The sequence below is a fragment of the Drosophila erecta genome, unplaced genomic scaffold (assembly GCF_003286155.1).
Source record: "Drosophila erecta strain 14021-0224.00,06,07 unplaced genomic scaffold, DereRS2 tig00000055-arrow-pilon, whole genome shotgun sequence".
Classification (NCBI taxonomy): domain Eukaryota; kingdom Metazoa; phylum Arthropoda; class Insecta; order Diptera; family Drosophilidae; genus Drosophila; species Drosophila erecta.
The window spans coordinates 262,211-282,205 of NW_020825200.1; the positions used below are offsets into that span (position 1 = coordinate 262,211).

At 44.4% G+C, this 19,995-nt stretch overlaps 5 protein-coding genes across 18 annotated transcripts in view; 3 read left to right on the plus strand and 2 right to left on the minus strand.

The window, feature by feature from the left end:
* The window catches only part of LOC6540971 (protein split ends), a 48,346-nt gene extending 44,641 nt beyond the window's left edge, over positions 1–3,705 (plus strand). For 4 of the 7 annotated variants that reach the window (XM_015159755.2, XM_015159751.2, XM_026979608.1 and 1 more), the window contains 5 exons: positions 48–154; positions 532–727; positions 801–1,100; positions 1,177–1,496; positions 1,588–3,705. In XM_015159755.2, coding sequence (XP_015015241.1) covers positions 48–154; positions 532–727; positions 801–1,100; positions 1,177–1,496; positions 1,588–1,875 — 1,211 coding nt within the window. In that variant the 3' untranslated portion in view covers positions 1,876–3,705. Of the gene's footprint in view, positions 1–47; positions 155–316; positions 398–531; positions 728–800; positions 1,101–1,176; positions 1,497–1,587 lie in introns of all 7 variants that reach the window. The other 3 variants (XM_015159752.2, XM_026979607.1, XM_015159753.2) reach the window with 1 other exon arrangement.
* Positions 3,706–4,116: 411 nt separating this feature from the next.
* Positions 4,117–5,280, plus strand: LOC6540830 (39S ribosomal protein L10, mitochondrial). Its single transcript, XM_001968099.3, has 2 exons — positions 4,117–4,290; positions 4,406–5,280. Exons 1-2 carry the CDS (start codon positions 4,269–4,271, stop codon positions 5,128–5,130), a joined length of 747 nt encoding a protein of 248 aa, XP_001968135.1. The 5' UTR covers positions 4,117–4,268; the 3' UTR covers positions 5,131–5,280.
* LOC6540849 (homeobox protein Mohawk) lies at positions 5,157–7,255 on the minus strand. 2 transcript variants are annotated; one of them, XM_015159737.2, is made up of 4 exons: positions 7,135–7,255; positions 6,416–6,465; positions 5,675–6,358; positions 5,157–5,618 (listed from the first exon to the last, which is right to left on the minus strand). In XM_015159737.2, the coding sequence occupies exons 2-4, from the start codon at positions 6,457–6,459 to the stop codon at positions 5,450–5,452; spliced, it is 897 nt and encodes a 298-aa protein (XP_015015223.1). In that variant the 5' UTR covers positions 6,460–6,465; positions 7,135–7,255; the 3' UTR covers positions 5,157–5,449. The 2 variants fall into 2 exon arrangements, with proteins under 2 accessions (XP_015015223.1, XP_026835084.1); XM_026979283.1 differs by lacking the exon at positions 7,135–7,255 and having other exon boundaries at positions 6,416–6,676.
* A 403-nt stretch (positions 7,256–7,658) lies between these two features.
* On the plus strand, positions 7,659–10,878 carry LOC6540941. Its single transcript, XM_001968101.3, has 3 exons — positions 7,659–8,073; positions 8,147–9,044; positions 9,174–10,878. The coding sequence occupies exons 1-3, from the start codon at positions 7,954–7,956 to the stop codon at positions 10,301–10,303; spliced, it is 2,148 nt and encodes a 715-aa protein (XP_001968137.1). The 5' UTR covers positions 7,659–7,953; the 3' UTR covers positions 10,304–10,878.
* A 557-nt stretch (positions 10,879–11,435) lies between these two features.
* LOC6540871 (serine-rich adhesin for platelets) overlaps positions 11,436–19,995 on the minus strand; it is a 41,314-nt gene continuing 32,754 nt past the window's right edge. For 4 of the 7 annotated variants that reach the window (XM_026979483.1, XM_015159732.2, XM_001968102.3 and 1 more), the window contains 6 exons: positions 17,356–19,618; positions 17,077–17,299; positions 16,810–17,008; positions 16,501–16,735; positions 15,772–16,402; positions 11,534–15,679 (listed from right to left, as the gene is read on the minus strand). In XM_026979483.1, the coding sequence (XP_026835284.1) occupies positions 12,898–15,679; positions 15,772–16,402; positions 16,501–16,735; positions 16,810–17,008; positions 17,077–17,299; positions 17,356–19,618 (6,333 nt within the window). In that variant the 3' untranslated portion in view covers positions 11,534–12,897. Of the gene's footprint in view, positions 15,680–15,771; positions 16,403–16,500; positions 16,736–16,809; positions 17,009–17,076; positions 17,300–17,355; positions 19,619–19,995 lie in introns of all 7 variants that reach the window. The other 3 variants (XM_026979482.1, XM_015159736.2, XM_026979481.1) reach the window with 2 other exon arrangements.

Consider the following 19,995-nt stretch of genomic DNA (forward strand, 5'->3'; position numbering starts at 1 on the left):
CTCATTGTTATTTACGGTCAAAGCTAACTACTTTAAAATCTTCGCAGGAATACGCACAGCCATCCCAAACATAAGTCCGCAGAGCCAGCCGAGAGTATCTCCTTTGGTTTTACCACCCGGCATTTCCGGAGTACCACCCTTCGACGCCAGTCTGGTAAGTAACAACGAATAATACTCCTAATTTAAGCGAACTACAGAAGTCTTAAAGATTCATCTTCATTTAGACTTAATTATGGCTAACCTTTCGAAAATCTAAATTAAGTTTAATACTAACCCTTAAATTATTTTACAATCGAATTGCTAACTTTGGATTCAGCATGACCTGGGTGCTTATGTCAGTGGACGGCGAACCCAGAGTCCGCCTCCAGCTCATCAGCAGGCTTCGCCCATAACACCGGTAATACACAAGTTTTACTTGCGGAGCTTTCATGTAGCGTAACCAAATTAAGTTCTTCGTGTAGTCATATTAATTTGAGTACTGCAATCAAAGCACTTTCTTACAAAAAAATTGTCTGCCACAACTTTTTTCAGAACGATTCTACGTATCGAGGAGTGGCTGCATCCAGGGATTTTATGCTCTACCAGCATCATTTAATGCGAAGTGGCGACTACGATGATAAGATGGGCAGCAGTCCGCCGCTAGAGCTACGACGCCCTGGTAGTGGACCTCCAAGGACCATCGCAGTTCCCCACAGTTTGCAGAGTCCCCAGGATCGCACAGCAGCTGGTAAGTTATCATAGTCTTATGCCTAGTGACTCCTTAAATCTCATAACAACCTGCAACAAATTATTTCTTTCAGACTCTCCGCAAATGGCACAGGTATACGTACACAATACGCGCATTCCCCCTGCCCATTTCAGCGAAATTGCATCAAGGGGCTTGTACGAGAGTGGTGGCTTACAACTGGAACCACCGCCGGCCCATCGCCCAACTGCAACCATTAGTGTGGTGGTGCCACAGCAAATGCCTGCAGTTTCCTCTGGAAGTCCGTTTATCGGACGTGATGGCAGCGTGCAGCCAGGAAGCCACCATCACCCTGGCAAGGCAATGGATATGCAGCTGGATGAGATGGACCGCATGTCAATGATTGCAGCTGTCGGTAAGTATCTGCTGACCGTGAACCAATAAAATAAAATAAAATATATTTAACGAATATTCTAACTTTGCAATCGCAGTTAAACAACAGCAGGATCATATGCCACCTGCTTTGCCTGCAGGCATGGAATTGGCCAACCAGCAAGCATCACCAGCAATGGCCCCCCCACCAGGTGATTCGCTGGTTACTCTGCTGCAGCGCTATCCGGTAATGTGGCAGGGCTTACTGGCCCTTAAAACAGATCAGGCCGCTGTCCAAATGCACTTTGTGCATGGAAACCCTGATGTGGCAAGAGTGTCGCTTCCCAGTTTGGTGGAGACAAATACACCGTTGCTGAGGATTGCGCAAAGAATGCGACTAGAGCAGACACAACTGGAGGGAGTCGCCAAGAAGATGCAGGTATGTATATACAAATAAAACATGTAGCTTTGCATGGAATATGGATTTGAAAGGTGGAACATCACTAATATCTTTCCCTTAAAACCCCCAGGTGGACAAGGAGCATTGCATGTTGTTGGCTTTGCCATGCGGAAGAGATCACGCCGATGTACTACAGCATTCGAGGAACCTCCAGACCGGTTTCATTACCTATTTGCAACAGAAAATGGCAGCTGGCATTGTAAACATACCCATTCCAGGAAGTGAGCAAGCGGCCTTCGTGGTACACATATTTCCGTCATGCGATTTTGCTAATGAAAACCTAGAGCGTGCCGCTCCGGATCTTAAGAATCGCGTAGCCGAGCTGGCACACCTCCTGATTGTCATCGCCACTGTCTAAACCACTGAAAAATACAAAACCAACGGACTTTGAACAACAAAATATACCCAGATGTTAAACTTCACAGGCTTATACAACAACAAAAGAGGAACCAGAAAAAAGAAACCAACAAAACATGTTACGCTCTTCTAGTATTTTAAGTAATTTTAAATAGCGATTAAACAAGCAAAAGTTTAAAAAAGCAAAGGAAAACAAAACACAACAAAACAACTTAAAAAAGCAGAAACATGCAAACTAAAGTTTAAATAAATAAATGCAAGAATGCAAAAGTACATTGAGGCCAAGATCACATATAAATGTAAAGAGATCCCCAAGAGACTCAAACAAAATGAAAGAAACCCTTTAAATTCCGACACTTTGAAAGCAAAATATTTGTCTAAATTAATTATATAACTCTCCGTAATTAAAAACCTTTAAGAAAAAGCTTGCAAAGTATCGTTAAGTTTGATCTCAAGAAAGAAAGTTTTATTTTTGCTTATTTAAAAGGAAAGAAACAAACACAAAAAACCTACACATACAAATTGAAAGAAATGTTACAGAAAGCTTACAACATATTAACTGTTTACTGTACTATGCATACTACTACCCGTACATAATATTAATATTCGATCCTAATCCTAACACGATTAAGTTTTTATTGGTGAATAACTTTCGACTACTTCGATAGACAAGTAACTACACCTCGTTATACAAAGTTTCCGCCTTCGAACAACCGACCATTTTATTTTTGACAGATCGATTCCTTGGCTCTATGGAATGCCTGCATATAAAACTAGTATACGGGGCCTAACATAGACCCAAAGAACTTTAGATGAGTCCGGACTGTCGCCCATGCTGTTAAGCACAATTAGGTTTAAAGATGCGCCCAGAGGCTTTTCCTACGATAACATACACACACATACATTATACTACGATTATTTATCTAGACGCGTATTTTATTATAATTAATATGTTAAGCCCACTATTTTAGAGCACAGACACGTTTAACCTCGTGTTTATTTCACTCTGCACCAGAGTTTCTTCTCTTCTAGTAAAAGTTCCGATAGTTTCCGATTTGACACTGTGGGTCTTTTGTTAGCAAGAGACGGCAATTTTTTGTTTTCCCTTTACATTTTTTAGCACCTTCACCACTGCCACAAACCTAACTACAACTCACTGGTATAAATCTAAATGTAGGTATTCCGATCTCCTCCCACTTTTTAGTTTTTGTGAGCGAAACTTTGTACAATGTTGGGTAGTTTCAGGATCCTCCATTATGTTTATACCATTATTCTGACACCCTACAAAAAAACCAACACGTAAACATACCACTCACAAAATAATACAAAAACCTATATAGTACCCTCTCTGAACACTCCCTAAATTTAAACGTAAGTTTTCACACGACTTGTAAATTATGTAACCGGAATAATATAGAAAGCAGAACCACGAGTGAAAAAAAAAACAAAAAATAAAAAAATACATCTGTAACATATTTAAATTATTTAGGCTCTAACAAGAATAAAATGTAAATACAGTTTAATTAGTGTTTAGCGTGTATTTAGTTGTATGTTTTAAAACTAAACTAAAAGGAAATCTGTACATTATATAACATAATTAACGATACAAGAACACGAGAGATCAGATCTACAAAAGGTCGCCCAGAAACAGATAAACAAAAGAAGTTGAAAAGAGAATAATTCAAAAAATAAAAAGAACACGTTTTCAAGATGAAACATAGAAAGCGCTGTTAAACATATGTTAATGTATAAGTTGTATGATTTAAGAGACTTTTTAGTTATTTCCTAAGTTACTTTGAAGAAATCGATTAAATTACACTTATTTCATACACTTGGTTTGTATTTATTTTCTCCGCTCCCAGATTCTATAGGTTTCTCGGGCCGTAAAACCAAATCGAACCCCATAGCGAAATACAACTTATACATACATATATACATTATATATATACATATATATATATAGATGTTAATGTTATAACTGTAATTAAATAAATTCTATACCTATGCAATCGTTGTAGGTTTTTTTGGAGTTTATTTTTACCAAGCTATAAGCTTTGTGGATCGTTTAAAATCGGGAGCACAAGCTCAAATCAGGCTTAGAAAAAAAATGTTGTCTCATACCCCTCCCGGAATTTTTCCGGTACTTTCTAAACAAAATTAGTGACGATCGCTGCACTATTCTTGTCAAAAATATTTTTTTAATTTTTCCGCACTAAAAGATATTGCGACCGAGGCAAGGCCAGACGAGGTGGCAACGCCAACCGGCGAAACATCGATGGAACCAATTATCTTTAGCTATCGATAAAAAAAGCATAAGCATCGTTTTAGTAAAAATAAAGTTAAATAAGAAGTTCCTACTTTTAGAGATTGGAAACTTTAAAGCAGTTATACAGCATGACGACCCTAATACAAAGGAGTAAGTTGCACGGTTTTTAAAGGTTGTATTTTTTGGCTTGGCCTAGCTCAAGACAATTGTTGTGTAACTCTGTAACGTGTTTGTTGGGCCTTTTACTGATTTTAAATGATTTTAGGCCTTCCCCTGGCCAAGACCAGTACTCCTGCGCTACAATTCCTTCGCTTTAGGGGTAAGATCAATATACAGCGACCGAAAGCGCCGCACTACGAGCGTGCCCGTGTAGTCGCAGTCACCCAGCCGAAATATCCGGAGCTCCCAAAGGCTAAGAGCTGCTTCAAAACGCGTGCTGAGCGCACGAAACAACAGCAGGAGAATCCATACAACGAAATCATCGCACGCGAGGTGCGCAATTGGCTGGAACACTCTCGGCTTGTGGCCTTCTTTCACTTAAATTCTATCACCGCCGATGACATATTCCGCGTGCGCGTTCAGCTGCACAAACAGAACTTGCACCTCAAGTCCTACGGCAGCAAGATTATCGAACAGGCGGTAAAGAATACTCAATACGAGGCGATTCTGCCGCTGTTCCACTCCAATCATTGCATCGTCTTCTCACCGGACACGCAAAAGACTGCCGCACTGCTACGAATCGTACGCAGGGTTCCGCAAATGGTCCTGCTGGGAGGCATCGTGGAGGAGACCATGCTGAATAGGAACCAGTTTGTGGCCTACGCCCAGATGCCCGGTCTGCACGCGGCCCAGGCACAACTTGTCCAGACTCTAAATCAAGCTCCTGGCCACCTTATTCAGCAACTGCAGGCGCATCAGAATAGTTTTGTGCAAGTTCTTGATGTCCATGCCAAAAACCAAGTTAAGGAGGAAACGCCGGAGTCTACGTAGAAGTCCAAATGAGTCATATTTGTTAAATAACAAGAAAACAAAAATTATATATTTGTTTTTCACTCTAAACTAGCTGTAGTAATTGTTAACTCTCGGCGCAATCTGGTTTTCATGTCCACATAAATATGATCGTCTTAATTTATCACATAATTTAAATGAGTGTAGCTAAAAGTTGAAGAAAATCCTGGTAACGTGTGATTATTGTACTGTAAAGTCTGAAAATGAAAACCAAAAGAAGCCCATTTGACTAGATTGTACTTTCCAACGGGGCCTGAAACTTCTGCTGGAATGATGGCGTCAGTTCCGGAGTCTTCAGTCTTTAGATATGGTGCCAGCGTTGCCTGCAGTTGAAGGCGAGATTGGCCAAGGCCTCTGCCGCTTCCAATTCGTCCTTATGATGAACCATCCAGCGATCACCACGACCAGCCCCAGACACATCGTTGGTAAAGATCGCTTGTCCGCAACTGCTGTTACTGCCTGCTTTCTGCCTAAATGGAATCGTTTTATTATCACAATTAACAATGGCAGCCCCGAACTATATTACCTGCTCGTATTCCACTCGATGTGATAATTGTTCCTGTCCGGTGTGAATTTTGCAGCACTTTCCAGCCACTTGTTGAGTTGCGTGCCTTGTTGACTGGTCGTATTCGCCGTGGAACTATCCCGCAGATACTTTTCCATCATCTGGTGCTTGTACTTGGCCCTGCCCCTTGTTTGTGCTTCTGATAAAATTGGTATCCGCCCTGACAAACCTGCAGATCCCACAAACAATATCGGGTTGTATGGGGAGGAAGATTCGTTATTGGCATTGCCATCGCTACCAGTGCTGTGGCTTGAAAACTCGTCATTATCGTCGCCTTCGTCATCCTCCGCAGGACATGAGTGCACCTCCTCCTCCCAAATACTATCCTCCGACGAGATGCTAAATTGTTCCACATTACCCCGTGCATTGTGGTTGTAATTTTTGATCAGATGACCCCAGGATTTCTTGGCTTTCTCTCGCTCCGAGTTTTTAAGCTTTCTTCGCCAGTTTGCGAACCAATTGCAGATCTGAGTGTAGGTAAGCCCAGTCTCCGCAGCAAGCTGTTTTTTCTCCTCCCTGCTGGGATAAGGATTCTCCCGGCGACGAATTAGCCAGTCCTTTAGCATCCTCTTAATGTCGGGAGTAAATAACCTCTTTGTGGCTCGGGTTGCTGGATGCAGCTCCTCCTCCGGCGGCCAGGCTCGTCTGAAAAAGCGCGCAGAAAGAATAACAAAATCCATAAATAATTGATTTAAATCTTACCTGCTGTGACGACGATTTCGTTTAGGCCGCGTTGACTTGTCCATGAGGTTCTGAAAACAAGGAAAGTGATTTAAAGAACTGGCACACAATGGTTCATCGCTATCTCTTTTATAAATACTCTGTAAGTCAATTTAGTTTTTAAAACTTTCAGTGGGTGGCGCTATTTCTGGCGCACCAATTTTCATGTTTTTTGGCTCTGTGGATATTTTCTTTCTCTCAAAATAACGAAATAAATATTTTGGTTTACCCAATCTAATAGCAGGAGAGTTCGAGAGCAAGATGGTGATATCACAGCAAGCAAGAGAGTATTTTACTTCTCGTAACATAAGTAGAAATCTGTAAGGGACTTTTTTTTCGTCCCACAACTGCGCGCATTTAGATAGTTGTTCATGTTATTTTGATTACGTTAAAAAGGAATTCGTTGACAAATTCTGCAAATAATAATGTTTTGTGGCAAAACTAATGTAAGTTAAGATGTAAGTTTCTATATTATTGCCGCCTGGAAACTTTTAAGTTGTGCCCAATTACTTAGAAAATGCATCGCATTTGTTGACATTCTCTGGCAATTTTGTTAACATTAATTATATAACTCGAACTTAACGTTAAATACTTGTTTTTCCACACCGAATTTAAATTCGAATATACATATATATTTTTGACGCTATGAAAATGTAAACTATTTACTCTTGTTTAGCTCCAAAAATAAAGAACATACCCACCTGTATTCGGCTTATATTTTGTGATTATGTTTCATTATATTTCAGAATTTTAAAATTGTCAAGTGCTTGTGCTTCGTACGACGTTCACGGGCAAACTAAACTCTGAGAAAAGTTTTTTAAACACCCCGAAGAGGCAACGAAGATCATTTAGCCTATTTACAAAATACAACTAGATATGTTAGCTTATTTTAAAATTATCTCAGTTCTCGGTGAAATCGAAGAGAGTCGAGAGAAACGGAATTAATCGTGCTCTGTTGTTCTGCGAATTACTTTCACTCTCGATTGGAAATGTTATAGTGTGGTTATACGGGGTCGGTGGTCAAGATGTTCTTAGCCTTTTTAGGCTTTATGTACACACACCGGGAAAACAGTAACTATTCTGCACTTTTAACCATTCACCTTTACTCAAGAACATTAAAGATTCTGGAAATTCTGGAGATACGACCTCTTCTGCCCGCCCGGCGCTTAAATCTATAGAAACGAGATAAAATATTTTTGAAACAAGCGTCTGCATTGAAGAGAGGAGAACAGAAACATTATGAAGTCTTGACTAGTAACCGTTTTCAATTGTAATTGCAATTAACAATGGTTTTAAAGTGCCCCTGACAAATTTGGTTGCCAGACTGATTGTAATCTAAGCTGCCACATCGACAGAATAAAATCAGAGAATGTGGCCATTTTTACCTCGGTGATAAAATACCACCAAACCAAGCGCTTTCATGTAAAATTTAGCACCTGCCGTGGGACAATTGTTTATATCTGAAACGTAATAGCGCAGGCTAAGTTGAAATTCAACACAGGAAGATCTAATCGCCGGCCATGGACGAATCGGTGCGATATGACCGCTGTCACCAAGTGCATCTGGGCGTTTTAAGCGAATCACAGTTCTCTTCTGTAGAGGAGGACGTCCAGAATCTGCCTCCTCAGGGAACGGGAAACGTAAGTGTCTCGCTTTTCACCTGACTCATGGTTTTCTTGGTGGCATTACGTTCTTCCGTTTCCCGATCCAAAGATCCTCTTCACCCACGACGGCGTGCTCCTGAAAAAAGCCAGTGCGGAGCACATCGCGGATCTGAATACCAGCGGCTCCCTTTCCCTGGTGGAATATTCGCGATCCTCCGCGGAACTGCCCCGCAGGAGACTGTTACTGGAGTGGCAGCCCAATGACAGCATCATGATTGCGGACGACAGCCAGGACCAGGGCGACTGGGCGCTGGTAGACAGGATTTCGGGGCGAACACGCACCACCTCCGAGTGCCGTGCCTTCAACACTAGGCCTATTGAACCAAGCGGTGGGGCGAATACCCGTTCGCGAATCATGCGCGCCCAACTGGAAGACTTGTCGTCTGTAGAGGTGCGCCATCGCGGGCAGACGATCCGCTTTATGCGGAAAGGAGCTAATGGCGTCCACAGCGAGTTCTTCTTCCAGCACGGAAACGCAGACCTATTTGTGCGCTCCATGCGCGATCAGCACCTAATCGAGAACGCCGAAACCAGCCGCAGCGGCGGCGAGGAATATGCCATCTTGACCACCGAGAACCAAAAATTAAAAAAGACGTTCGCAGAACTTGACATTGGCCAGATTAAGGCCAGCCATTTGCCGCGTGAAAGCTGGCTGCCCAACAAGCTGGCTGGATTCCTGGGCAACATTCCCGATTACGTACAGCCTCCGTTCCAGCGCTCACCCAAACCGAGGCCAGGAGTATTGATCTCTGGCGATCGGCAGACTTCACCGGACAATTATCAAATTATTGGGCTAAGTGGCAGCACGAATAGCGCCTGTTCCTCGAACGGACAGAGTCGTGGGGGCAGTGCAGAGAAGTCTCCCGCCGACAGCGAGCTGGAAACACTTAATGCTCAGGACGAAAAAATAGTTAACAACTTGCCTGATCGCCAGCGGGTGGAGAGAGGTGGGTTGATATTAATTCTTATCTTAAAAGAGAGTCTCGACTCGATGTTATATTTGAGTTTAAAAAACCTTAGGAATACTCTAAAAGTAACTTTTAACATGAATTTATTGATATATTTAATCTTGACAGGTCTTCCCCTAACCGAAACTCAGTGGCTGGAGTTCCAGACACCCGACGGCCGAATTTCCGATAGCGTCCGAATCAAAGAGCTAATCTTCCGCGGCGGCGTCGTGCAGAGCCTGCGGCCAGAGGTATGGAAGTTCCTTCTCAATTACTACCTCTGGTCTGACACTCACGTGGAGCGGATCGAGCGCCGTAAGCAAAAGTCTATTGAGTACTACAACATGAAGGCCCAGTGGCTGGCCATGACTACGGCCCAGGAGGCGAACTTCTGCGGCTACCGGGAGCGCAAGTGTCAGATTGAAAAGGATGTGAAACGCACAGATCGCTCTCTGCAATTCTTTGCCGGGGAGGATAACCCCAATCTAACCCTTCTCCAGGGTATCCTTATGACTTACGTGATGTATAACTTTGATCTTGGTTATGTTCAGGGAATGTCCGATCTGCTTGCGCCCATTTTGGAGATCCAAGTGAACGAGGTGGACGCCTTCTGGTGCTTTGTGGGCTTCATGGAGCTGGTGTTCACCAACTTTGACATAGACCAGGCGGGTATGAAGACGCAGTTCGCCCAGATTCGTCGCCTAATTGAATTCGCCAATGCCCCGCTATTTAACTACATGAGATCCCACGACTCTGACAACATGTACTTCTGCTTCAGATGGCTCTTGGTTTGGTACAAGCGAGAGCTAAACAACGAGGACGTTTTGAAGCTATGGGAATGTCTGTGGACTCGGCTGCCCTGTCCTAACTTCCACCTACTATTCTCGGTGGCTATTCTCGATCAGGAGACCAGAGTGATCATCGAGAGCCAGTATGAGTTCACAGAAATCCTGAAGCATGTAAACGAACTGTCTGGAAATATAGATGTTCAAAAAACCTTACAGGTAGCTGAGGGTATCTACCTGCAACTCAAGGCCTCAGAAACGTTGCCCAATGACATACGTAGCATTATAGGCGAGCCACTCTTGCCAGTTGCCACCGGTGAAGAGATTGATGGGGGCACGGTCGATGAAGAACCTACTTACTCGGACGATGGCTTCGACGAACTGGTGAAAGAACTCACTCCCGAGGAAAAGCTTCGGCAGCAAGCTTTGCTGGAAGAGGCCTGCGATCGCTCCCTCTTCCTTCAGTTTCACTAATGAAAATGGAATAAAATCGATGGACACCGATGGACATGGAAAAAGCAAAAAGCCAAAAGCCCTGAGAAAAGTATGCGCAAATTACTCTGCCCTTCAAGATGGTTTGTTAAATAGATTGCATTTGCGGGTGCCATTATGGGTCGTATCTATTAATATTGTGGCTCTTATAAATTCACTGTTACAAAAAAGATCAATCGAGCATCTGACTGTTTTCCCGTGTCTAACACGAGTCGCCCATGAGCATCCGTGAAAATCATATTTTAGTAAATCAAAACATTGGGGCAGTGTTATCTTAGACTATAAGACTTAAAGTTTACTATCGCATCGAAGCTAAGCGAGGCGGGCCAAGCGCATACACTGATTTATATATTGTATATTATACATTTGTACTTTTTTGTAATTATTGTAAGTTCCTTCCCTCACTTGAAAACCAAAACACCACCCTCATCCATATTCGATCACCTCTAAATATATAAAAATTTCGTTCTCGTGCCTGTGAACTCAAAAAATTTGAGGTTTCACTTTGTTTGCTCTATCGGATTTTTACTCGCCTTGTATTTTTTTTAAGTTTAGTCAATTACTGTATATATACATACGTATGTACATCCGTATACAAGTACATTACAATGCATAGCAAAAACATCTAAATACAACGCCGAAATTCACACAAAGAACATTGCTTTTTATATGCTTTTTTTGAGGAATACATTTTTGAAGTGCTGATGTACAACTAATCCATCTCAGAACTTGAATATCGTTTGTATCCGGCTGCGCAATAGCACTAAACGGAACGTCGTGATCAAGGTAAATATGCAGGTCTCACATAAATCGCTTCAATTGAAAGCCTTACGGCACAGCAATATCATTTCAGCCGGGGGAATTCCAATGCTAAAAAGTGCTGTTGAGGGTATAAATATCGCAGACTTCACTAAGCTACCGTAACACATATAAAAATCAAGAAGGTATTGATACTGAACATATCAAAGACCAGATCGCGTATTGGGAGTGACCAGATCGCGTATTGGGTCCTAGAACTTAGCATGGTATTCCTTGATTCATTTCAGATACAAAGTTATCCGATGTAAACCGAAGGTATTTCTTTATTCATCCAGTAAAAACTCGCATGTTGATGTAATTTTTAAAATTTATTTTTTTATATATTTATTTATCATCAATATCAATAGTTGATGCTTGGGTGTTACTTGCTGTTGTTGCTTCTTCTGGTTGATGTTGCTTTTGTTTGTTGTTCTGCAGTTATATAATAATTTTAATTACGAGTAATACTTACAAATTAAGTATGCAATATATGTTGGTTGTTTGTTTTGCTTTCTTCTTTTTTTTGTGTGTCTTGTCAACGTCTCAAAATAAATTGTTCTCGTAAAGTGCGGACCAAATTTGTCCATAATTCATTTACTCAACTGAATAATTATACAAAATGACCTAAATATAGCATTGCTGCTCATCAAGCGTGCAAGATTCATATTCTCGGCTTCTCAATTACAATAAAATTGATTTAATTAAAAAATTCTATTTTTCAATAAACACTTCCCACCTGTTAGTTACGCGCCAAGACTTGCATGTTGGTTTTTGTGGTTCAGGGTTCAGACACACAAGTGCCTAATAAAACATACAAATTACAATTACAAGAGTTTAAAATATACGATGGAAAGATAGAGTCTTGCCATTTGCATTCCATTTCTTTCACATTTACTAATTACAAAATTAAAATGATCAAAATTACACGCAGCTTTCGGGGGACACACATAGAGAATAGAGAGTTCAGTATACAACATATTGGGGGTGGAAGTGTGGAAAATGGTTTAGTATGAGAATACATGGTGCCTTACTATATTAAAAACAGTTAAGCAATGCGAGTCATTTTAAGATTATAAATTATGTACAGGTATCAGTATCATATATAGAGACTTTGCATGTGTCAGGACAGCGCAGGAAACCCAAGTATATGTGTCTCTACTTGTTATGTATGGATAGTGTTTTGTTTAAACATTTTTCTTTCGCTTATCAATTATACGTGTTAGCAATAATTTAAACGGAAAATCCTCGTCGTGCAACAGCACTTTGTTTCTCTTGTTACAATTAAATTATAAGCGCTTTTTAATTATGTTCGTAATTATATGAATAATTAAGCAGCCAGAGGAAGGAAAATATTGACTTATCAAGCACCATATAAGCAGCAGATGAAACTTGAGTAAGCCATGGGTACGGTCCTCTGCCCTCCAGTTCAGACGGAGTTGCAGCAGTGTCGAACTGTATGGCGTTGAGACAAACCCAAATCCGTTCTCTCTAAATTGGCTCCTAATCTCTATATATAGATTATATATGGTTCTTACACTTTACACAACTTTAAGCTTAAGGGATCTAGTGGTAACAGTTAACCTAGCATTTAATTTTCGCCTCGATCTCGTTTGCATCCGCATCTGCAGCTGGTTTCTCATCATCTTTCTGTCGTTGATTTTCTGCTCCGGGGACTTGTATGTATTGGCCGTGTTGGCTCCTCCTCTACGCGATTTTCTCCGGCCCTTAGGATGGGCCGTGTCATTCTGCTAGCGCTGGCGCTCGGATCTGCGCAATACTCATTCGTTCCGTTCTTCCGCTCCCGATTCACTTCCAGTGGAAAGATTAAGCGTACTGGCATCTGCCGAAGAGCGTGTATGACGAGTGGATCGCAACTCCCGTCGCTTCTCAGGCGGTTGTCCTTCCACGGAACCAGAGCCTTGTTCATTGCCAGACCTCGGACGCTTCAAGCGGTTGGAGGAACGTCGATTCTCTTCAGCCGCCGCTGCAGCCGCGGCCGCAGCTGCCGCAGAACTGGATGATGAGCCACTCAGATTAGCAGCTGAAGTATTTTCCGCTGTATCCAGATCATCCACGCTGCCGCCATGACTGCTGCCTGGATTGGCAGTCGTTGGCTTTTTGAGTATGGGTTGTATAATTAGCTCATCGGCTTCTTCGTAGGGCGGTGGAAGTTTCGCTGCATCCGCGGCATTTGTTATGGTTAGCGAAATGCGCGACTCGGAGCGCTCGGAACGCTCGCTGCTAGTGCTGGCTCCACTGCTAATGGGAGGAGCTATGGTTATTGTAGTTTGACTGGGCAGATTAGCTGCCAGTCCCGCAGCAGCTGCTGAACTGGAAGAGGAGGCTGATCCGCCTCCAGATGCATTAAGTGGAGTCAATGTAACTTTATCCTGTTCCGCAGACATGGGCGCTGGCGTCGAGCTGCTACTGGAGCTGCTTCCGCCTCTTAGGCTCTTTTCTATGCTACTCATGCTGGCTCCAAGATTAAGAGGTAACCCTGCAGCGAGCGCAGCAGCGGCCAGTTCCTCCTTTGTGGGGTGTATGTCCCCACGTGATCGTTTGGAAAGCGCCTTCTGCTGTTGTTGATGCTGTTGCTCCGCGTCTAAAGCTGCAGCATAGGCAGCTGCTGCTGCGTTTGCTGTACTTGAGGATGCAGATGATCCTCCCGCCGAGGAAGTAGGTATCAGCGAGATTCCTGATCCCAGACCTAAGGTCTTGGTATAGTAGTCCATCTGTTGCTTAAAGGCATCCTGCTCACGCTGTCGTTTTGAAGAGGAGTGGCTAGAGCTTCCTGAGGCAGAAGAACCACCGCCACCACCGCCTCCAGCCGAGCCACCAGTTAAGCCAGCCAAACTAGCTAATGATCCAGGACCACTCAGAGGTAGGGATCCGCCAGCAGCCGCCATTGCCTGTGCAGCCATTTCGGCTAAAAAGGCCTGTGAGAAATCACTGGACATCCCAGGAATTTGTGGTAATTGAGCTGCTGCTGCTGCCGCAGCTGCTTTCGAGCTTTTACTGGAGGAAGTGGATGTTCCCGTATTTGATCCGGACGTTGATGGCATTTTGCCTTGCGAGAAAGCTTGAAGCGCGGCTAAATCAGTTGGCAGAGCTCCGCGGGCTAGGCTTTCAAACCATTTTTGTTGTTCCTTGGCCTGAGCGCTGGCTTCACTTGCGGCTTGGCTGCTTCTCTTGCTTGTAGATGTGTTACCTCCACCAGAAGAGCTCGGGGTTCCTGGAAGAGGCGGCATTCCCAGGGAGCTCATCAGTCGCGTTGCCTGCGCCAAATCCATGTTGCTCATACGGCTCAGCGACTCGAGGAGATGCGGATCCGCTCCTGGCATGAGTAGACTACTGAGTTGGGCCATGTCTGCTGCCGTGGGTGTGGATTGGGATTGATTTCTACTGCTCGATTGCCTGCCACGTCCCGATCCTGATGCTGATGTTGAAGGCGTGGTTACTGTGCTAGCGCCACCTCCCAAGCTGGCCATAGCATTCATCAGACTCGCTGCTGAGTTGGCAGACGCTGCGGTATTCCTGGACTGACTGGATTTTGATTGTGACTGATGCGACTTAGACTGCGTAGAGCTCGTATTGGAGGCGGATGAAGTGGCTCCATTTAGCAGGTTATACTGCTGAGCCAACTGATCGTATGCAGAGCCAAGTCCACTGGATCCAAGGGAATACGGACTCAGGCCACCTAGTCCCATGGGCGGATACAGCAATGATGGATTTGGAAATAGGAATGGAAATCCTGCAGCCAATTGTGAAGCAGAAGCCGCTGCGTTCTTTCCCCCTGATGCGCCAGAACCTCCAGTGCTAGCGCTGAGAGCAGCTGCCAATTGAGCAGCTTCATTTTGCGCCTGTTGTTGCTGTTGCTGCTGCTTCTTTTTACTGGCCGAAGAGGATGACGAAGTGGCGGATGATTGCGACTGCGCCTGGCTCTTGCCGGAGCCCGCTCCTCCGGATGCACCACTTAATCCGCCAAGAGATGGTCCGGCAGCAGCCATGAGCGCAGCCAGCGACTGAGTGTCCATCCCCGCCAGATTACCCAATCCTCCCATTCCAGCCAAACTGGCAAAAAGGTTCATGTTGTTCAGGTTACCTAATCCAGGAATATTTCCCATTCCGGGCATTCCTCCAAATGACATGGATAGCAACGGATTTTTTGGATCAAATGCAGCCAGAGGATTCTTGGGATCAAATGCGCCTAGTCCAGGAAGATTCGCCAACAGGCTGGGATTTAGTCCGGCTAAGGAGCTAAATTGTAAAGCTTGATCCAGTGCAGCCGATGCCGCTGTTTGTTGGCGGGATGTTTTCTTGGAGCTGCCTGAGTTCCCTCCCGCCGGCGATTGAGCTGCAGACGTTTGCTGGTGCTGCTGGGTGTGAGACGATGATGAGGTGTTACTCGAATTAGATGACGGACGACCCCCATGGGATTTCACTGCCGAGGATCCGTAACTGCTCTCCATTGATGCGGGCTTTGGTGACGGTGCCGACATGGGATTTTGCATCTGCTCCAGCCACTTTGGATCCACTTCGTAATTGGGGTTCTCCGTAAGCCTACAGTAAATATTTTTTATTAAGTCAGAGATTAATTGATTTTTATGATAATGGTGTTAAGGCTAAATGTTCTATTCTTTTCGAACACTCACCATTGCATAAGTCTCTTCAGCTGCGGCGCTTTATTGCCTCCCAAGCGTTTCCCAGTCTGCTTATTGATCACTGGTACAGGTTCCTCTCCTGTCAAATTCTGTGGCCCGGGCATCGAGTGTTGCTGCTGTTGTTGTTGCTGCTGTTGTTGCTGTTGTTGCTGCTTCTGCAGTTGGGCTGCACTTGAGGATTGTTGTGAGTTTCCCTGCTGGCGGTTTGAGCGGCGACTATTGCCACTTCCGGAACCACCTGCCCCGCCACCTCCCACGTAATCAATGCTGAGCTGGTCGCCCAGTGGACTTGTCATGTCTGAAAGCCACTTGTTGACCTTGCCGTCGTGCGGGGAGTTTGTTGAAAACTTTGAACTGATCTTCATGGCCTGTTCCATCTCGGCTAGCATGTTTTCATAAGCTTTCCGTTGAGCGGGAGGCAGGAACTGCATCATCTTCTGCTGTTGTTTGAGGAACGTCTGAGGATCCGTGGCCATTGTCTGTGCCAGCAGGGCATTGAGACTGTCTTTGGATGACAAACTTCCCATTGCCATATTCAAGCCGCTGCCGCCGGCTCCTCCGCCGCTGGCCGACGAGCTTCCTCCGGCGCCGGATCCGCTGTTGGACGAACCGCTCTTGGATTCTGAAAAAGACAGATACATTCGATTAGTTGAAAATCCAATTAGATAGGTGCCAATCTTCGGCTGGTGTAAAAGTAAAAGCGCAGAGACTCAAACTCACTTCCGGGCACTGTGGTAACAGTGATAGTAAAGGGTTTCTGATTTGACTGCTGGTTGGATGAGGATTGAAGGTTTGCTGGCGTCACCGATACGCTTGGCGGGATCTGCGGTTTCTTTGATGACGGCAGCGATGGGTCAGGGAAGGTCTTTTGCTCTTTAGCCGCCGATAGGCCGAGCACGATCTCGTCCAACTTCTTTCGCTTTTTCTCCTTACCAATTACAGGCTCTTCAATGGTCTACAATTAAACAAAACAAAGGTGCAAGTTGCATCAAACAATGTAGGGAAAATTTAAGTAAATTTTAAACTTACGCAATTGTTCTTCTTCATCAATTTATTAAGTGTGTCGTCTAATTTGCTCTTGCTTCCCATCGAAGGAAAAGCGGAACTTAAAGCAGCATGCACACTGGATTTCTTAGAAGGCATAGAGAAGTCCTGAACCTCACTTAAATCGATGGCTCCCGAACTGGATGCCGACTTAAGCATCTCAGTCATATTCATTTTCGGCAGGCTGTTGGAAATATATTTTAAAAATTTAGGTACAATGGGAAATCTAATGAGCTATTTTAGTAAACCCACCTTGATGAAAGGTCCATTGGTGCACCCATTGAGGGAGGAGGAGTCTTCAGGGCGGGCACAGCTGGCTTGCTGAACTGTCCCGAGGATTGTCGCGATGCATGCTGATGAGCTGGAGGCGGCTGCATGCCACTTAAAGCGGAAGAATTACCACCTCGACCTCGACCAGCAGATACACTCAAGGCTTCCATGTTTGCAATCTCACTCTCCCAGTCCTTGGGCGCCACTGAAGTTGAGATAAGGTTAATTAGGAAACAAAGTTATAGTTTGAAATACACTTACTTGTCGAACTGTTAAGTAGAGCGTGGAGCTTAGCCCTTTCCGTCTCAACGTCGATGGCGATGTGTCGCTTGCGCTTCTTTCCCACTCCAGACCCGGCACTTGGAACGCTCAATCCGCTCACTCCACCGGCTGAAGAGCCAGTTGCTGCACTCAGAGACATTCCGGGAAGCAGAGACGATAGGGAGGTGGCATTTCCACCTGCTGCAGCTGCCGCAACGGCTGCTGCCACCGCAGCATTGATGCTTTTGGCATCCAATCCAGGTAAGCTGTTGGAAGAAGACGGCTTTGATTGGGTGACCTGGGGAGCTCCCGAGGAGGCGGATGCAGCGGACGACGAGCTGGCAACCTGCTGCATGTGAGAGGTCTGCAAGTGCTTGGTTACACCTTGGTCCGTCGTTATGGTAATGACATCGGGTGTTGTGGAGCGACGCTCCAAACTACTTAAGTGAGGTATGGATTCATGAAGAGCAATGCTTAGATCAGTGGCCCCCTTGCAGGTGGCAAAGGCACTGTATTTGCTATCCACAGGCCAATTTCCTGACTCGACGCAAGCCACAATGTGCGCAATACGGCGCTCTAAGGCGAAATCCTTGAACCATCGGATCATGCACATTTCAAGCTTGGGCTTCTCCAACTTTTGCTGCTTGACAGTTGCGGGTTGAATCACTTCCAGATCCGGGAAGCGAGCTTTAAGTTCGGCTGCCTGCTTCTTGCATTCCTCTTCTACTGCTTTCTCTTTTTCCTTCATCACCTCGTCATCATCGGGATCTGAAGGACCAGCCACCAGGTCGAGTATGTCTTGGTCGGCAGTGGGTTTTTTGGGTGCAGCTACTTCGGGTTCAAGGACAGCTTCAGATTTGTCAGAGGACTCTGATTCAATGACCGATTTTTGTAGCTTTTCTTTTTCTTCTGTTTGTTCCTCAGCCTTTTCATTTAATTTAGATTTTTCTTCTTTCTCTTCATCAGCCTTTTCAACAACCTTGTCTTCACATTCCTTTTCGGGCGATTTCGATTCCCCAGAACAGTTTTCTTCTGTATTAGAGGCAACTTCATCTGCCTCCATTTCTGACACTTTAACATCAGAAGCTCCAGGGGAACTTGGCTTTTCTTCTGAAGATTTTTTATCCTCAGTATCACTGCATTTCTCAGGCGAACCTTCCTTCTCCTGACCATTTTCGGCAACGGGCAATTCCTCAACTTCCATTTTTTCTTCGCTAGGTTTGCTATCTTCTACTTCTGGAACCAAAGATTCAGGGCTAGATTTATCCTTATCCAAATTTGTAGTTTCGTCTGGTGCGTCTTTTTCCGTGGTTTCTGCATTCGAATCACCTTTATCCTCTACCTTTGTACTCTCTTGAGCATCTAAATTTTTATCTTCGAGACTATCAGCAGTATCATTCTTTTCAGGACTCTCCTCGGCTTTAATTTCATCCTTTATGGGAGTGACCGGCGATTCCTTCTTGATGACACTCTCATTAGTCATGAGCTCATCATCGAGGTCTATGACCTCATTCTTAACGGAAGCTGCCTTTTCTGCTGCCGCCTTTTCAGTTGCCGCAGCTTTCTCAGTTGCAGCAGCTTTTTCAGCTGCCGCCAACTTCTCGGCCTTTTCAGCATTAAAAGCCTCTAGTTTGATAGTACGCTGAATTTGAGCTTCTAGTTCCCGAATAAAACGCTTCTCTGACTCTCCAAAACTAAAGTTCGGATCATTAAAGATAAAGGTTTCGGAGCGATAAAGTCCGTGCTTGAGGACGGCGGTAATCAATTCCTTGTCGTGTCGACCAGGCTCCCACCAATCGGGAGTATCTGCATTCTTGGTGCAGAGTTTTAAGCGTTCCTCGAGCATGGGACTACGAGCCACTTCTCGCAGCTTGGCAAGTACTTCCAGGCGATCCAGTATGAGCTTGGCGTGTTCCTTTTCGATTTCTTCGATGATGCCTTCTAGGCCGCGCTCCGATTCAGTGAGCTTTAAACCCGCCTGTCGTTTACACATGGCCACAAATACCTTATAGTAGTCCGTCAGAGTTTCATCACTCTTTCTCTCTAGGTGAGCCATCTGTTTGAACTTGGTCCAGTCGGGCGAAAGGGAACTTCCATTAGTGGAACCCATTGGTGTGGAGAGGTGTAGGTCGACACCATAACCGGTGAGAACTCTGAGAAATTCGTATTCTTCGCGGCGGTTCCATTTTTTTGGGATGAGCTGCAGACGTTGGGACTCGCGCTCCTTCGCTGCCAGTTCCATCTTGCCCTGCCGCTCCATTTTCTGTAAAAATTACCGAAAATATGAAATATGATTAATACAAAATTTCGTTAAAACGCCACTAGATCTTGTCATGCAAAAACTTGGTAAAAGTTTTTAAGAAGCATTGAGTTATTATCGTTTCATGGTAAAATAAATTTAAAATTTTGAAACCGATTGGAAGCCCTGGCTCACAAATAGGACACAGCTAGTTTTGATCTTGCAATAACTTAAAGTAAGTTACAATCATGTGGTCTTCTGATAAAATCTATTTTAATCTCGTTTTAAGTTCCAATAAAATATAGGCTCACCAATCGCCTCAAAAGTACAATGTTTATACTTTTTCAGTATCGAAACCTAGTATGCCTCCTACAAACAGCCATAACGCAAGTCTGTCTGAC

Excerpts from the sequence above, each read along its gene's own strand:
- LOC6540849 (XM_015159737.2), bottom strand. The coding sequence starts at position 6,459 with ATGGACAAGTCAACGCGGCCTAAACGAAATCGTCGTCACAGCAG. Across the intron at positions 6,359-6,415 it reads CGAAATCGTCGTCACAGCAG|ACGAGCCTGGCCGCCGGAGG; the intron begins GTAAGATTTAAA and ends GCGCTTTTTCAG. Across the intron at positions 5,619-5,674 it reads ATCGAGTGGAATACGAGCAG|GCAGAAAGCAGGCAGTAACA; the intron begins GTAATATAGTTC and ends GATTCCATTTAG.
- LOC6540941 (XM_001968101.3), top strand. The coding sequence starts at position 7,954 with ATGGACGAATCGGTGCGATATGACCGCTGTCACCAAGTGCATCTGGGC. Across the intron at positions 8,074-8,146 it reads CTCCTCAGGGAACGGGAAAC|ATCCTCTTCACCCACGACGG; the intron begins GTAAGTGTCTCG and ends CCCGATCCAAAG. Across the intron at positions 9,045-9,173 it reads TCGCCAGCGGGTGGAGAGAG|GTCTTCCCCTAACCGAAACT; the intron begins GTGGGTTGATAT and ends TAATCTTGACAG.
- LOC6540830 (XM_001968099.3), top strand. The coding sequence starts at position 4,269 with ATGACGACCCTAATACAAAGGA. Across the intron at positions 4,291-4,405 it reads GACGACCCTAATACAAAGGA|GCCTTCCCCTGGCCAAGACC; the intron begins GTAAGTTGCACG and ends AAATGATTTTAG.